Raw genomic sequence first — 16,916 nt, 5'->3', positions numbered from 1 at the left:
AAAACACGCATCGCCATCTGTCCCATCTTGTCGGATGGTTCCCCGGCTACTCAATCTCGTCTTTCCAAAATGGTTATCGAAATGCAACAATCCAGGACGCCATAAGAGCCACGTTGATAGCAAGGGGGACAGGAACGGACGACCAAAACACTGGCTGGGGGAAGGCGTGGCGCGCTGCATGCTGGGCGCGCCTTAACGACACTGCGATGGCGCATTCTGAACTTCGTCTGCTCGTCGCCGAAAACTTCGCGAGCAATGGATTGGATATGTACAGCGGTCACACACCCCCTTTCCAGATTGATGCCAATTTTGGCTTCGGTGGAGCCATTTTGAGCATGCTGGTCGTCGATCTGCCCTTGTCATACAAAGATAGGAGCCAAGTGAGAACTGTTGTCCTCGGTCCGGCGATCCCCCGAAGCTGGGCAGGTGGCAGTGTCAAGAGCCTGAGGCTGCGTGGAGGTGGTCTGGTGGACTTCACATGGGACTCGCGAGGCAAGGTCACGAAGGCGCGACTTCGCGGCAACATCAAACCCCTGAAGTTGGTCAATGTTGACGGCAGGCCGCTCAACTAGCGAGAGCCGTGTTCATATGTAGAGACCATGCTTGTCATGACCCCGACTCAATGAGATAGTCCCGATCTTTTCCCCATGATATGACCGGTGCCGGCTTGTGATGAGCCATGGGTCCTGATCAGGAGTCCACTGAGCATGAGGGAGACATGTGATGGTATAGGGGTATGGTATCCTGGCCATAGTGACCTACGAAGAAGCAGTACCCAGCGAATATTACCCTGGCAACAAGCTGCCGCTCCCTGAATATACGCGACTACTTTATGAGAAGTCCAGACCTGATGTCACCCCATTTTGCCGCATACAAGTCTGCCGTGTAGTGAGTTCTGGGCCTCCATGGTCCTGTACCGGCCTTCGGAAGGGCCCTGTTGATGTTTTTCAGGTATGTCGCTGACAGGCTAAGCAACGGCTTGACTTCCATCTTCTCTGGGTTCTCGAGGTGTGGCACCGCGACCGTAGCATTGTTATCGCGGAGCTCCCACATCAGGCGCGTTAGAAGATGCGCCGCGCAGTCGGCACCAAGCGTCCAGGAGGCGTTTTCGTATCCGACACAGAACACAACATTGGGAAGGTCCTGAATCATGGAGGACTTCCAGATGAATCCTTGGGTGGGGTCCAGATGCTTGCCGTCCACCGAAAACCGAACGCCGCCGGCAAACTTGAGCTTGAGACCCGTAGCTGTGACGATTACATCTGGTCGGATGACTTCACCAGAATTCAGCTTGATGCTATCTTCCGTGACGGTAGCGATCGTATCCGTAACCACGCTGGCTTTGCCGGAGCGCAGCGCTGCGAAGAAATCTCCGTCCATAGACGCGCAAAGTCGCTGCTCCCAAGGGTTGTATCGTGGAGTAAAATGAGGGTCGCAGGGGATGTCGGGCGGGAGCAGCTTCTTGTTCACTGCCCGAATGAGTCTCTTGGCCAAGCCCGGAAATGTCCTGCAGGCAGCGATCATGAGATAGCCCTGTATGATCCATAACAGTCTATTCGCCAGCTGAGCCATGCGAGACGGCATCAATGCGAACACGAAGGAGGTGAGTTTCGGGTGTTGAGGCAACGGAAATATATAAGTCGGACTCCTCTGCAACATGGTGACATGCTTGACCTTGTCCGCCACGGATGGTACAATAGTTACGGCAGTAGCTCCGCTGCCGATAACAACCATCTCCTTGTTGGTGTAGTTGTAGTCTTCTGGCCAAAACTGCGGATGAATGACCTTCCCCTTGAAATCCTTGATTCCCGGGATGACTGTTTCCAACGGCTGTTCGTAGTCGTAGTACCCAGTGCCGAGGAGCAGGAAACGCGTGCGGAAGACCCTGAGCTTCTCGCTGGTTTTCACGCTGACCGAGACCTCCCAGTAGTTCTGTCCCGGAATCCAGTTGGCCGATATGACTTTGTGCTGGTATCTGATTTGCTCATCGACTCCGGCTACTTTGGCGGACTGGATCATGTATTGCTTTATCTCATGGCCCATGCCTAGAGTTGTTTGGTTCGGCCATGGGTTCCAGGAGAAGCCGAAGGTGAAGATGTCGGAATCGGACCTAATTCCAGGGTAACGGAATAAATCCCAGGTGCCGCCAATGCTGTCTCGCCCCTCAAAGACAGCGAACCTGGTGCCCGGGGGCGCCTGCTGCTTCACGCGATAGGCTGCATTGATGCCAGATATTCCCGCGCCGACGATGATCACCTCAAAGTCAAGCTGATTTGGCGAATTGCTGCCCGACTTTTTGCCCATGATTGATCTGGTCCTGACGTGGCTTGCACGGCCAGGGTTCGGACGACGATCGGAGAAAAGACGAGAAACAAAATTGACCTGCTCTGCAACACGGCGAAACTAGGGACGGAGCAGAGAGTGCCAGAAGCTTGGAGTTTTGTATCCACTTCTCGGCACACGTGCTGGTGGTTGCGGTGCCGACGCGTTCCACGAGCGAGGCCGAAGAGACGGGGCTTCGGTGCATCCCGACTGCCGGGCCGGGTGGGTCAGGACTGGAGATGCTGAGGCGGCCGGCCCCAGTCTTGTCGCAAGCCTCGCCCATCTTGGCAGTCACAGCTTTGGGGTCGAGCCGCTGGTTCGTGCAGTTGCCAGTCACTCACTGGATCGCCGGGGTAGACATGTGGCGGCGGATGCAGCCTCGGGCGTCGGGACATTACGCTCGCACGATTGCGTGGCCAGCGATCACTCGACCTGCCAGAAACCCAGCAGCATCGGCCGTTCGGGAACTGTGAAATTGCAGCGTTGTGGGCGGAGGCCCGGGGGAGTGAGGGACCGGGCTGCAACTACGTCATATGTACGGAGTACGCGTAGAATTGACCGGATGTGCGGCCAAACGCGCCCATTCGCAGCACCACTCAATGTCCACGGGCCCAGACGGCATCATTGCTGCGACGTAAACAAATCGTAGAGGTTTGGCTTTGAACGAAAATATTTTTTCTTATCGTTTGTGCGCCTTCGTAAGCCTAGTAGCACAATCCAACCTGCTCGGCCACCTCGCGTTGCGGTGGAATAGCACACCCTCCCCAAAAAGCAGTTTTGGGGCAACCTTGTGGTTGCTCGCCTCTGAAAGTCTGCTGAAATCCACTATAGCTTCGTTGCACTCCTGCCAATCGCGTCTCGAACCACGACTTGCAGCCACGTCGGCCATCCCCTGAGACCAGATACGATCGCCTGTGTATCGGGCAGTATCAGCTGCCCTCCTCTCCTGCTGAAGACTTGGTTTACAATCTTCTCGGCCACTTGATCGCTAGTTAGCAGCCGGAGGCCCTCTCCTTCTAGGCGATCGCCAAAGTCCTGGACCAGCGGCGTCCTCACGAAATTCGGGTGGACCACAGTAGTCAGCACGCTATCGGCCTTGTAGAAGTGCTTGAGTTCGCAAGCGAGGGACTCGTGAAATGACAGCGCGGCAGCCTTGGTGGCCGAGTAGTCGGCGCCTTTGGCCAGGGCAACGAACGAGGCCATGCTGGCGACGGTGACGATGTGGCCCTTGTTGACCTGGATCATGCGAGGGAGGAACTGCTGCACCGTGGTCCAATGGGACATGCAGTTGACGCCGAAAATCTTCTGCAAGAACTCCTGTGGCATCTTGAGGATCGGCATTGGCTTGGTGATTCCTGCGTTGTTGACGAGAATTGTCGGATGCCCCAGCTCTTGTCGGACGGCATCAGCGGCTTTGGCCACCGAGTCCGGAGACGTGATGTCGCATTTGTAGTACCGGATCAGGGGGTGTCCCTGGAACTCCTTGGGCAGGTCCTGGATGTCCAGGATCGCAACCTTGACCTGACGGCGAACCAGGCGCTCGACAATGCCGTGCCCGATACCGCTGCATCCTCCGGTGACAACGGCAATCTCCTTGGGCCAGTCCCAGCCAGACGCTGGCGTCACACGCCAGGAATTGGCTGCCATGGCGCTGAAGGCGAGGTTGACAGTGCGCGCAATGCCGAGGCCCAGGAGAACCTGCAGAACCGTCTTGGCAACGCTCAAGTCATAGTTTGGCGGCAGAGAGAGCCGTTTCAATGCGGCATGGCGGAGCTCCTCTGGGGCAGCAAGCAGCGCAAGCAAGAGCGAGCCGGACACTACCGGAGATAAGAGAGCACGCCGCAAGTAGTGGATGGCCTGAACAGGACCGGACTCGATGACTCCGATGACGGACATGGCGGCAACGTGAGCAGGTGAAGACGTTGAGGGAGTACGTCGTGGGCTGGCGGGAAGAAGCTGCAGATGAGCGCAAATGATTCACCAACTTGACGCGAAGCAAGACGAAGCGTTGGGATAGCGCGCATCTAAACTATATACTCGCTGTCGTCAAATGCCCACCCGGCGTGAGCACGGCCTGCCTCGGCCTGCCTCCGTTGTCTTGGGACCGGAGCCCCTGCCGCGCTCCGGCGCAACACCGTGTGCCGTTCTGGGACCCAGCAAGCAAGCTTCGCCGTCTTGGGATGCCTTGGGTCAAGAGCCCTGACCCATGCGTGCACGTGAGAAGTAAGGCTTGGCCCGGGCAAGCCTCAAGCAAGCCACAATCGGGTAAGAATCGTGGGGGTTGGGGGCCGCCACTTCTGTGCCCCTGTTCAAGGCCCCACTGGGGCGTCGTTTTTGTGCCGACTGGCTGGTGACTCGCCGACACTAAACCGCAACGGCGGTTCGGCGTAACAATCCCATCCGCGTGTTAATGCAAGATGTCGAAACACAGCACTCGCTTCTTTCCAGGTCGGGAGTCCGTTCCAAGTGTCGTCATGTGCACTTCAACCCCACGGGCACGGGCATGCGGTCTTGGCTCGTACGTCAATTTGCAACGGCTCATCGGCACTTCCATCTTTCCAAACGTTCCGTGCGTACCTCAAAGTCGGTTCCCACTAAGGCTCAGCTGCGTCGGCAGGATACTTAACCGGGCAACACGCACAACGTACACAACCTCCTTGGATCGAATCCTTCAGCTCCATTCCAGATCAAGTCCGCTCCATTTACTGCCGGCACTGCTCTTGGTGTTGCAACTTCATATCCGTTGACCTCGAGAGGATTACACGATGGGCACACAACCAAACCCAAAGGACTCAATGAAGTCCACCTGGCGCCGCGGCGACAGGAAAGAGTGGACGCACCACCACTGGCTGATCGAGCTGCTCAACGCATACCATGTCGACCTTGACAAGCCGGTTCCGGTCCACGCAAAATCCGACAAGATACCCTTTCTCCCCCAGTGGCCACAGCATATTTGGGTCATTGTTTTCTCCCTGATTCCACTTCTTCTCCATCAGGCCTGGCTCTCCTATACAGGATATAATGCCATGGGGCGGGTTGGAGTTTTCATGTTGTACTTCATGGCCTTCAACGCCACTGTTGTCCACGAAGTTCATGTTCTTCGACGACTAGGCCACAAGCACGGGTTCCTTGACGGAGACGTCCATGAACGCGACGGGGTTCCGGACGTTGGTGTGTCCAAGGTGGCACTGTCGCTGATCAAGACTACCGGCTCCCGGATTGCCATGGCGATATATCTTTCTTACGATCCAAGTCAGCCTCCGATGGCTGTCTTAACGTCTTGGAAATGGTGGATGTGGCTCCAGCTCGAGACTGGCCTCTATGCCGTTGTCTTGGACTTCTGGTTCTACTGGTATCATCGCGCGATGCATGATTCCGGACATCTCTGGAAATTCCACCGCACACATCATCTAACGAAGCATCCCAACCCACTCCTCTCTGCCTATGGCGACCATGAGCAGGAGTTTTTCGACATGGTGGGAGTCCCGTTCATGACGTATATTACGCTTCGCGCCATGGGTCTTCCCCTGGGCTTCTACGAGTGGTGGGTATGTCATCAGTATATCGCGTATACCGAAGTCTGGGGCCATAGCGGTATTCGCGTTCATCTTAGTCCGCCTTCGACGTTGAACTGGCTGCTAAGTATGTTCGATGCCGAAATCGTTATTGAGGATCATGATCTGCACCACCGCAAGGGATGGAGAAAAAGCCACAACTATGGCAAGCAGACTCGGCTATGGGATCGCATCTTTGGGACTTGCTGCGATCGAATTGAGTCGACCAACGCGAACATTGACTACGTCAACGAGGCGACTATTCCGCTTTTATAGAGAAAGAGTAAGCTATTAGAGGACCATGGGCATAAGTCATTAGTTTAGATGCCAATGGAGTCTATTATAAAGAGTGACGCGTAAGTTTCATGGTGAAATGTTTGGCAAAGGGTCTGGAGATCTGAGAACGATCGCCCAGTCCCCTTCTCCAGCCTGCATGTAGGGAGGGGCTGGCGTGTCGTCGTGATTTGTTCGTTCCCGGCCATCGGTCGCAAGCTTGAGCTCCGGATGAGAGCTGTGCATCAAACAGCCGTGCTAGAGGATTTGGACTTGGGCGGTGAAGCGTTGAAGCGGTGTGTCGGCGGCACAAATCCCGCGTGTACCATCGCCTGGTTTACCTTTCGGCCCCAGCCGGCCAAGATCCGAAACGCAAGCGACACTTTCATCAGACACATGATTTCAGTGAAGAGGCTTATGCAGATTTCGACCTCAAGATTAGTAGTGAATACTAGTGATACAAGGTTCCTGGGTAGGATGCTTGATGTGTTGTCTAGCATTGTCTTGGCTTCGGCGCCTACGTGTCCACGCGTCAGCCAGCGAGGCTTCGCAGAGCAACCCATCATGCTGCAGTAATATGAAGGACCAGCATTGACTTTGATTGTGCGTCTCTAGAACTAATAACTGTGTGAAACTTGACAGGCAAGCCATGGTACGCGGTGTGAAGAGTTTCTGCAGCGTCTAGCGGCATATCGAATATCCTTGGGGGCGTTGCCTCCTCTCGGCATCCCTGGCGGTTCTCTGAGGCGTGCGTTTCTTGACATAAGCAAGAGCGCTTCAATTTCTCATGTCTGTTGATGCTTCGATATCTTGCAGATATGAAAACGTTCAGAGTCTGGGATTAGGGAAAGCACCATAAATTTTATGCAGCATCGATTCACGTGTACAGGATATAAAGATGAACTCTATTATTGTCGCATCATGCTCGACAGTACTCGCGAGACTCCCTGATTCGACCTAATGACGTGGAGTTGGCTCCTGGGGCTACCACGTGGTCACTTCATCGCGCTTGGCTCATGAGAAAGTCAGGCTAATTCTTATGCTGACATCTTGGCTAGAAATAAAGATCGCCGTTCGCATTGCCTAACTCGCGGAGACGGTTTAAAGGGCGACCTTGTCCGGCATACGTGCCACATCCAAAAACACATAACGCGATACCAAGCGCTCTAAGTGTGCAGGTCAAAACTCTCATATATTATAGACTTATTTTGAACAAAGGTTATACGAGGAAGATGAGCCTCTTCATTTCAATTCTACTGCTATGGGCTTTACCGGGGTTTGCAATGCCACCGTCAGTCCCCGGATTCCTCTTCTACCAGGGTTTTGTCGGCCATCAGGTTGTCTACTTCAATCATCACAATCGAAGCTTATCGGTCAGCACGGAGTACACGTGTGTCGCGCCTCTCGCGCATCCTGCGGCTGCCAGGAGGGCAGGCGGCATCCAATTTGTTTGTTGGATTGATCAGGACGGTGCTGGTGATGCTACTAACATCCCCCTCCAAGTCAGCACCAGTCTGAGTGATACACATGCCGAATCACTAGGTCAAGTTTCGTGGATCTTTAGACTGGCGACCGGGCCACATATGAGCCCCTTTCCGCGCAACGCGGAAGCACCGCGTGTATTCTCATCGTACGGGATTTTTTGGTCTCAAGTCCAAGCTTACGCCGCATCTGACGGGAGAAGCGACGTGACGAGTCTCGAATGGATAAGCAATCCGGACTACGATCGGCGATGGGAGCAATTTGGCGCAAGCCGGTACTCGCAACCCATATTCTTTCCCGAGTCGGATTGGGGAGAGCAATATTCCCGGCTTGTATCAATCGGAGGGGACCTTTTCTTGCCGAGGCGATTCATGAACGAGTTGACCAACTCTCGCAACCCTACGTTCGGTGACGAACAGCGCCTCATCCTTCGGCAGCTTCTCGACTGGGACCCTGAACTTGAACCAACTCGGGACTTCCCCTTACTACGCCGAACGTATAGTAAGCGCCTTCAGAAGCGAGTGACTTTCCTTGCCAAGCTAACAAGATCAGTCAGTAGCCTAACGACGATGGCGCTTCAACAAATTGATTGGTCAGGCATTGGCCTCTCGCTATCGCTGAGAATGGCGTTGGAAGGTGGTCTGCCATCTCCCTCACAATGTGCTGAGGCGCTTAGGGCGACAGCCGGGCATCTACAAAGCTCCAGGGTGTCCGCTTGTCGCACCCTTTGCATCAAGAACAAGGATACCTTGAAACCCAGTTCCGGGGGCATTACCCTTGGTAAGACCTAACAATGCCCCATGGCGCCGGCCTTCCGTGTTCATATCCCAGAGTGAAGGCCCAGGCACCGGTCCGAGCACAAGCGGAACACAGCTTGTGCAGCGAGCGTGCACAAGCAAGAAGCGGGCGACCGACACCGACATCGAGAATGATGTCAAGCGCATGAGGCTCAGCCAACCCGACAACAGTCGTTTGCGATTGCCGTCGTTACAAAATATAACGCAGCGACAGATTTGCGGCCGAGCGGCGGGTAAGCGGGATTCCCCAAAGGCAGGCGAGTGACCTGTTCTGACACGCACGACAAGAAAATTGCAAACTTCGACTTGAACGGGCATTCAGAGACCTTGAAGTTGCCTTGTTTGACTATCTGACTGTTCACGAAGATGGAGATGTAGATGGAAACAACAGTTGCACGCGAGCGGATGGTATGATGACTGCTTTCGCGGCCGTACTGATGCCAGCGATTGGTGCTAACATATGAACGCCCCCAAAGAGCAATGCAACGCCCAGGTCACGCAGGCTTTCAACCGAGGCGACAATCTCCTAGAGAATCTCCGCAGGGTCGAGGAGCAACAGCGCCGGGAGTGCATGGAAGCTGCCGCCATCGCTGGCCAGAGTGGTCTCACCCGAGTAAGCGTCGAGGAAGGACCAAACGTCTCAGGCCAGTGGCAAGGTTTTACCCAGGCGGCAGAAGCCCTTGGAATTCCCGAGGACCGGCTGAGACACCTCTTCCAACACGGCATGAACTGGTTTCGTGTAACTTTCCCCGAGTTGTACGAAACGCTGAGAACTCGTTATTCTGCAGCGTTTGAGGTGCTTTGGTTGGCATTTTTGGCTGACGTCGAAATGGACTCCTGCCGCCACAGAAATCCATCTAGACGGTCGTCAGCACCAGGGGCCGAGTGGGTAGCACACCAGCAACTAGGTATGGGTGCCTTCCCGTCCATGGTTTCACCTGCTTGACATATTCACTCACGGTCGCTCCTAAGTTGAGCAAAGAGTGGCAACTTGCAGACGGATAATAGCCATGATCGGCCCGCCGGGCCCCCACGTCAGTCTCTGCACGAACTCTAGTGTCCATATGAAGTGCGCGTACTTTGAAGCCCTCCCCAGCAGGTGCGGTATGTTCCCCTCAGCCCTCCCACAACCGCGCCACTCTCTCCTGGTGCCGACAAGGGGGCTATTATGCCTGCTTCTGTCAGATTTCTTTGCTGATTGAGAGTGTAGTTGACCCTGGCTCGTGGGATGATGGAGGTACTGTCCTGCGGCCAAATACTGCGGCCGGCACGTGCAGCTTTTATGTGTTTGTACCCAGATCACGATACCATACCAGCTCTGTATTTGAGCACCTGAGGTAACTGACTGCCCAACTTAGCAGTCCGAAATGTGCCGGTGACAGAGTCGTCGCCACCAGAAACACGCGATTGAGAAGCAAGTCCTTGAAGAAGACCGTCCGATCCCTTCGTTGTCAAGGACTAGGGCGGCACCGCGCTCAAAGTGAACTACAGAATTGCGACACCATTGACAAACTGAAAGTGGACTTGCAGCTTGATGGCTGGCTAGCTGGAACCTGGGACACCATCTCTGCCGGAATCGGAGTCGCATTATTTCCTCTGGTTGAAGCTCCATGGGGATCGTACCATGACAAAACGCCCATCAATCTTGTCAAGGCCTTTAACATGTCTGAGGTTCCATTGAGCGAAATCTCCAGAATCGCGCTGTACTCTCAACAGGCAATGTCTCCATGGTTCAACCCAAACAAGGAATGGAAAATGGCAGGTAAGCCTCGCTATTGCGTAGAGCCTGGACATCGACTCACGACAATGAGGGGCTGACATTTCCGCCATCGCAGGACTCAAGCTGTACGCCCGATGCTCGGCGAGTGCAAAGCAAATTGTGTATAGCAAATATGGCGACGTCCATACCGGATACCTATCGCGCGACATGGGAAATGGGTTTCAACGGGTCTGGGTCGGCGATGTTGATCCGAATGAGTGGCGCTTCACGACTGAGTCCGGTCGACAGACGCAACAACACGACGAGCAGTGACAGTAACGAATACCCCAGGCTCGACGTGGCCCACGCAGACTTGCGAACGCCCTGGGCTCAATTGGTCTCCATGTTGTGGTGGCGGTACGTGGTGTGGTGAGGGGGCCACAAGAGACTCTGTGGTCTACAGCAGGCGGTATCCAACAAAGCATCAGTCTGCCTGGTGAGGGCAAGCGCACTCAGACGTTAATTGCAGCGCACGGTACATAATACGTTAAATGTGCATACAAAGCGGCAGCCTGTCCGTCGGCACACACAACCCAGATCATGCCACGGCACACTGGCTTCAATTGCCGCCGCTGCCGCTGGATTCAGTAGCGTAGTGGGTTACAACGGACTTCGATTGCTATAGCAGCTGCTGTCTTCAATTGCGACCGAAGCGGGTCGCTCAGTTGCCGCGACAGGTCGCGGCTCGTCGGGGCGCTTCCTTTCCATGGTGGCACTGGCCCCGAATGTCTGCTTGTCAATGAAACTCGCAACGGCCAACAGGGGCAAAGAGAGATACGCGTGTAGGTAAACAAGCTGCTTTGTCGGCAAGGTACAGCCACGCACATCTTCCAAAGATTTTTCGCAGCTCCGGGCACATAGCTGCGCCGTGTGCTTGCGCCAGCCCCGTCTGTTGCAGCAGTCTTGGCTACTGCTGGCTCCCCGTCGGCACAGGGCGGGCAGGCGAGGGCCGGACGTCGCAATTGGGAGGGGCCAATGTGCGCCGGCGGTCTGCACCGGTGCTGGCCGCCGCGATTGAAGGCGTTGCGGCCGTCGGAGGGCATCAACAACAATCGAAGGCATAGATTGTGCGTGATAAGTTAGTGGCCGCTAGGCTGCAGGGGGCCAATTGTAGAAATGTCCACGAACATAGACTCTGGCATGCAGAAGGTCCGCTGGTCAGGGTGGTGAGAAGATTCACGGCAAAGCTCACCTGTGTAGAGACTATGGACACCACTGAGGTGACAAGCATAGCGTGACACTCCAGCACAGCGGCACACAGCGTCGTAGCAGTATCCACGATGACACGAGATACCCGACCTCAGGGCTGACTTAGTGCGGCAACAACACGCTGAGTTGAGATTCCACTGCCTCATTTTGTGTCTATTCATAAAGACCGCTCGAGACATGTACTAGACGGACGAGCCACCAGCGGCCAAGATCACCTGGCCCGTGATCCATTCACTGTCATCTCCAGCCAGCCACGAAATGACTTTCCCAATGTCACTTGGCAACGCACATCGGCGCATGGGGCAGGCCCCGGCCATCGCAGCCTCGACCTTCTCGGCCGGCCAGGTCTTGTCGGCGCCTGGGATGTAATGGGTAGCCATTTCGGCGAACATGTCGGATTTGACGCCACCAGGCGCGACGGCGTTGACTGTGATGCGGTCGGGGCCAAAGTCGGTCGCCAATGCCCGCGTGATGCCTTCAACGGCCGACTTGGAGCCGGCGTAGAGAGCGTGGTCCGTCACACCCATGATGCGCGCCGCAATGCTCGAGGTGAGAATGATCCGCCGCGCGTATGGAGACGCCGTCTCCTTCATGTAGCGGTAGCCCGTTACAGCGACGAACAGCTGTGACCGAGCGTTGAGATTGAAGACTTCATCGAACTTTTCCGGCGTAATATCCACGGCTCGTTCAAACGAGTCCATGCCACTATTGCTGACGACGATGTCCACCCGGCCCCATTTTGCGACTGTCGCCTGGAAGATGCTGTCGATATCCGCTTGTTTCGTGACATCGCCCTGCACCGCAATTGCCTCGCTGCCCATCGCCTCAATCTCCTTGACGACTTCCTCGGCCGCGGAAGCCGACTTTGCGTAGTTAATTGTCACCTTGGCGCCTCTGCGCGCCAATTCAAGGGCGGTTCCACGGCCAATGCCTCGGCCGGAGCCGGTGACGACCGCAACGCGGTCGGCAAGAGTGGGCAGCGTTCCGTCGGACGACATGGCGTTAATAAGGTACCAGAAGAAAACACTGGATGATCCTACTGTACAACCCGAGCTGGACGAAAGCCAATTTGATGTATTACAGTACTGTATATAAGAAACCAATTGGCAGGTGGTCGGCTCCTCGTCGCTCTGCCATCCAGCGCGACATAAACGCGAGGCGGAACCCCGCCGGGCCGCCAGCCGGTGTTCCACTCCGCGAAATGCCCTGGCAATCCAGAGGCCTCGGGCGGCCTCGGGCCCAGGCTCGGAGTGGCTCTTGCAACAAGACAAGACAGTCGCGGGGTTGGCGTAAACACGGGCCCTGTGCGTAGGGCGGCGGGCGACCTTGCAATTGCAATTCGATCGGCAGTTGCTGTCCGCCAGCCTACTGCGCCCGTCACTAGCATCAATGGCGTCGTTATCCACGTACAGCACAGGCCATGCCTTTCAGCAGGCCACTCCCGAATTGTGGCGCGGCTTCACACATTGAGCAAAAGTTCGCCAGGGCTTGTCTGGGAGCGGAAAGAGAGAGGCGACTCATGCCCGTCAATTTGACGTGGTTCTCCTACCCGACGAAGGCCGGAGTCTAGAGCGTGCCCCGTGCCTTACTGTACTATCAGTGTGCGTGCAAGGCGGTCGCGACTCCTGCAAGCTGTTGTGCGCCGGCTGGCTGAGCTTGTGACAAGCCCGCACGCGACACAAGACTACGCTCACCCTAGCTCATCTCCATCCACTGCAGCCCATCATCAAATGCCTGCTCGAACATCTTCACGGCCACCTCATCTTCCGCGTCCACTCTGCTCGCAAACCCGTGCTTCGTACCACCGTATATCACGAGCTTCCACATTGCACCGCATCGCGGTAGTTTACCGACCAGAGTCTCCGTCAGATCCGGCGTGAAAACGTCCGTTTCGGCCACACCCACAAACGTTGGCTTGTTCAAGCCATGCAGGTCTGAAGGTTCGAGAAAAGCCTACAGCCGACACGTCAGCGTTACTCTGCAGGCTTGTAACGAAGCAATAAGCCAAACACGGCCATGTGTGCGTGATCCGCGATGCAAAGCCACGGGGTCACCGAGTACTAGCTGACAATAGCGCGCCTGCTTACCGGGTGGTAGACAAGGGCGGTTTTGATCAAATCGTCGTCAAGTTTGGCAAGTCGGAAAGCATGCTTGCCGCCAAAGCAATGCCCGACGACATGTAGCTCAGCGCTGGGGCGGTGGTTATCCACAACGAGTGTGTTGCAGAACTCTGCGAAGAACCGATCTACCAGCGAGGCTATATGCCCTGGGTTGTGCCGCGAAAGCCATGCTGGCATATCGATGGCGCGAATACGTCGTTTCTCCTATGTGCGCGTTAATTGAGGTCGGCCAAGCGACGGGACCTAGGTTCTGCCCACTACCTCTGCGGTGAAGTTGTCGTACGTGTCAATGTCGGTCCCTGGCATATATTGCATGAAGATCTCGGGCAGCGCATCTCCTTCGAAATAGTCTACAACGGTGGTCTCATAGCCTGTGAAAATTAGACGCCGACGTTACGATAAGCAGTGCTTGCCATCAGATGTCAGCTTACCGCGCTCGGCGTACAAATCCGCCAGCTTCTTATTGTGCTTCGCGAGACCGAAGCCATCAGGCAGGTACAGCACCTTGCCTCGTAGAGCCAGGTCAGCGGCTTTGTCTTGAGGCGTTGCCTTGTATGTCTCAAGTCCGGCGATAAAAGAGCAAGTGCCAGCTGGCTCATACTGTGCTGCTGCATGTCAGTCGCCGAACTGTCACGCGACGATTGATGGGAACCAGGTTCTGCGCACCCTCTGCCGCAACGCCCTGAAAGCAGTGGTGCGTAGACATTGCTCACTTGCGTGCCGTCAATGAGCGATCAAACGTACGCCGAGTTTTGTTGAGACCAGACCCGTCTACGCAGGAAGTGACACCACAAGGCTTTAAATCGACGTTGGCTTCAACAGCAGTGGGCGGCGGGTCAACTAATAAGGGTCGGCGAGGCCTTCGGTACCCCACCTCCACGATTCAAAGTTCAAACCTCCGACCACGTGCAATTAATGCGATTTTGGCACTACATAATGGGGCTGCAGAATTATAATGTTCAACATCAGAATGAGCTTTATTCAACCAAGGCAGTAATTATTCGGCCTATTCAAATTTCAGTTTGTTTCTCAGACATCCAATCCCGCTTATATCCACCTCAACAATGTCTCCATCCTGCAGCCATGGCTGGCCCGGCATCGCGGCAGCGATGCCGGCCGGGGTTCCTGTCATGATAATCGTGCCTTGCTTGAGCGTTGTCCCACGGCTCAAATGAGCAATTATCTTCTCGGTATTGAAGATCATGTCGCTTGTACTCCCATTCTGCCTGACTTCGCCGTTGACTGAAGTCCTTATCTGAAACGGAGAGCTCTGAGACGCCAAGGAGCGATGCAGTATCGTCGGGCCGATCGGAGCAAATTGGTCGAAAGATTTGGCGTAGGTGAACTGTCCACCAGACCGCGGAGGTCGTTGCCAGTATCGCGATGAAAGATCGTTGCCTGCAGTGAAGCCAAGGACGTGACCCATGGCCTGCTCTTCCGGTATATTCTTGCCAGTCTTCGAGATAATGACACACAACTCTCCCTAGTTATTTGTTATCTTTGATCGAACATGAGTTTCTGGCGAAGTAGTCTGTAGCAACCTCGTAATCCATGAATTTTGCTTCCGTGGGTATAGGTATGTCGTCGTGAGGACCTGCTAGTGCATCTGGAGGAAGATTGGCGTCAACATTACGAGGACGATACGCGGAATGGCCCAGTGCTACTGACCTGCTGGCTTGGTGAAAACTACGGGGTTAGGTGGAACTTCGAGCTATGTCCAGAAGATTTAGAGTGTTTCTCGATAAGTGCGGCCCGCACGAGTCGCACACCTTGGCTTCTTTGGCGTGGTTGGCATAGTTCAACCCAATGCAGACGAATATTGGCGTTGAAGGAATAGGTGGGAGAAGCTTCGGATGCACTCAGTTAGCTCCAATCCAAGCCAGCGGCTTCAGTGCTAGAGCCATCGGCGGCTCACTTTCTGCACCACTGCGGTTCGTTGCGTTTCCCGTAGACTGAATATGTCGCCGTCAAAGACCGGCACCTTGATGCCAACAAGCTGGCCTAGGGCGCTACCCGTAACATCCCCATAGCACTCAGTCCCGTTCTCGTCCAAGAACCGGATCAGGTTAGTAAAAGAGGCAGGAGGCGTCATATTCCGCAAGCAATGACTACCGAGAGGATAGTGGTGATGGCAAAATGGGCAAGAACTAAAATTGCTCTCGATGCTGCGTACGTGGGATGAAACAGCAAATCGGCATTCCTTTCGCTTTTCTTCATGTTCCATCACTTATCACCAACACTGTTTCGGCTCCCCACCGGGCTGCTACAAGTGGGTTACCAGACACCCCGGGAACATCGCGGTGAAGTTGCGATGTTCATTTGTACAGTACTTGGGATTAGTTCAATGCCACGTGGTTAGAGCAGCCACTGAAAATTGGCTGTGGCACTGCGCCTGATTGGAGTATTGTCCTCGTTTACGGGATTATGCTCTCGCCATTGCGTGAGGCGGAAGGAGACAGGCTCCTTTGGGGAACTGACCCGAGGCTAGACTTCGCTTCATTTTACACATATTAGAGCCTGTCAGATCCGATTTCCGACCTCTGACTACTCCGATCGGGGTGTGTGTCCATAGTCTGCAAATCTTTGCCCATGTGTACTCAGGTTCAATCCCCGCTACATGTGGCCGCAAATGATCATAGAAAGCCGAGACTTCAGTCAAGAAGTACAGTATCGGCTGTGAAGTCTGTGGCGAATGTGAAGAGTACCAGTCTATTAGAATCCCCACTTCATCACTCTAGCATCACCAGCCAACTACATGTAATATAGAATGCGCCGTTCTATCCGTGCAAGCGCAAGACTCAGTCCGACTAATGGTTCTGCCGTGCCCCTTTGGTCCACTCTGTAAGGGTGTCGAAAGTCCACCTGTAGGCAAGTTTGTTCCTCATCTCCTGTCTCTTGGTCCAATATTAGGTCTGGCCTTGATCAGTCGCTCATCCTCTCCACCACGAACTCTCCTCACGAACTCGTCCGGGTCGAAGTCAACCCCGACAGGATTCTCGGCGAATGCGTCAGACTCCATAAATGCCACAGCCTCTGATGCTGAATCGAAGTTGTCTACTTGAAACTCGATACCATTCCCATCTGGATCCTGGTAGTACATGCTGGTGCTGATGCCATGATTGACACACCAGTCGGGAACGATGCCGGCCGCTTTCTTTTCTTCGTAGGATGTAGCAAGGTCCTGCAGGGTTGGAAAACCGAAAGCAGTATGATGCAGGCCGGCCTGCATGCCCGTTTCTGGCCTCGGGCAGGCGTTCGGATCTTTAATGACGGCGATTCGGTGGTGCTCATGGTCGTAAGTCATGAAGCAGAGACGGTGAGATTCATGCGAGACGGTGCCGCCTAGCACAATTAGGTAGTAGTCAATCATTCGATCGAAATTGTCTGGTGTGGTACGGAG

At 54.9% G+C, this 16,916-nt stretch overlaps 6 protein-coding genes across 6 annotated transcripts; 2 read left to right on the top strand and 4 right to left on the bottom strand.

Moving 5' to 3' along the window:
- Window positions 1–825: 825 nt before the first annotated feature.
- On the bottom strand, window positions 826–2,304 carry PLICBS_001774 (uncharacterized protein; the record flags this gene model as incomplete). Its single annotated transcript, XM_018317127.2, has 1 exon — window positions 826–2,304. The coding sequence occupies one exon, from the start codon at window positions 2,302–2,304 to the stop codon at window positions 826–828; it is 1,479 nt and encodes a 492-aa protein (XP_018182652.1).
- Window positions 2,305–3,147: 843 nt separating this feature from the next.
- Window positions 3,148–4,218, bottom strand: PLICBS_001773 (uncharacterized protein; the record flags this gene model as incomplete). The annotated part of the gene is made up of 1 exon (XM_018317128.1): window positions 3,148–4,218. The coding sequence occupies one exon, from the start codon at window positions 4,216–4,218 to the stop codon at window positions 3,148–3,150; it is 1,071 nt and encodes a 356-aa protein (XP_018182653.1).
- Window positions 4,219–5,087: 869 nt separating this feature from the next.
- PLICBS_001772 (uncharacterized protein) lies at window positions 5,088–6,152 on the top strand (the record flags this gene model as incomplete). The annotated part of the gene is made up of 1 exon (XM_018317129.1): window positions 5,088–6,152. The coding sequence occupies one exon, from the start codon at window positions 5,088–5,090 to the stop codon at window positions 6,150–6,152; it is 1,065 nt and encodes a 354-aa protein (XP_018182654.1).
- Window positions 6,153–10,090: 3,938 nt separating this feature from the next.
- Window positions 10,091–10,460, top strand: PLICBS_001771 (uncharacterized protein; the record flags this gene model as incomplete). Its single annotated transcript, XM_065599903.1, has 2 exons — window positions 10,091–10,190; window positions 10,264–10,460. The coding sequence occupies 2 exons, from the start codon at window positions 10,091–10,093 to the stop codon at window positions 10,458–10,460; spliced, it is 297 nt and encodes a 98-aa protein (XP_065455975.1).
- Window positions 10,461–11,578: 1,118 nt separating this feature from the next.
- Window positions 11,579–12,394, bottom strand: PLICBS_001770 (uncharacterized protein; the record flags this gene model as incomplete). The annotated part of the gene is made up of 1 exon (XM_018317130.1): window positions 11,579–12,394. The coding sequence occupies one exon, from the start codon at window positions 12,392–12,394 to the stop codon at window positions 11,579–11,581; it is 816 nt and encodes a 271-aa protein (XP_018182655.1).
- A 697-nt stretch (window positions 12,395–13,091) lies between these two features.
- PLICBS_001769 (uncharacterized protein) lies at window positions 13,092–14,222 on the bottom strand (the record flags this gene model as incomplete). Its single annotated transcript, XM_065599902.1, has 4 exons — window positions 13,092–13,349; window positions 13,778–13,887; window positions 13,948–14,121; window positions 14,183–14,222. The coding sequence occupies 4 exons, from the start codon at window positions 14,220–14,222 to the stop codon at window positions 13,092–13,094; spliced, it is 582 nt and encodes a 193-aa protein (XP_065455974.1).
- Between the last annotated feature and the right edge of the window lie 2,694 nt (window positions 14,223–16,916).

The sequence above is a fragment of the Purpureocillium lilacinum genome (assembly GCF_023168085.1).
Source record: "Purpureocillium lilacinum CBS 284.36 DNA, scaffold_1, whole genome shotgun sequence".
Classification (NCBI taxonomy): Eukaryota; Fungi; Ascomycota; class Sordariomycetes; order Hypocreales; family Ophiocordycipitaceae; genus Purpureocillium; species Purpureocillium lilacinum.
The sequence above is the reverse complement of the archived record's forward strand: the minus strand, read 5'-3'. Positions and strand labels throughout refer to the sequence as shown.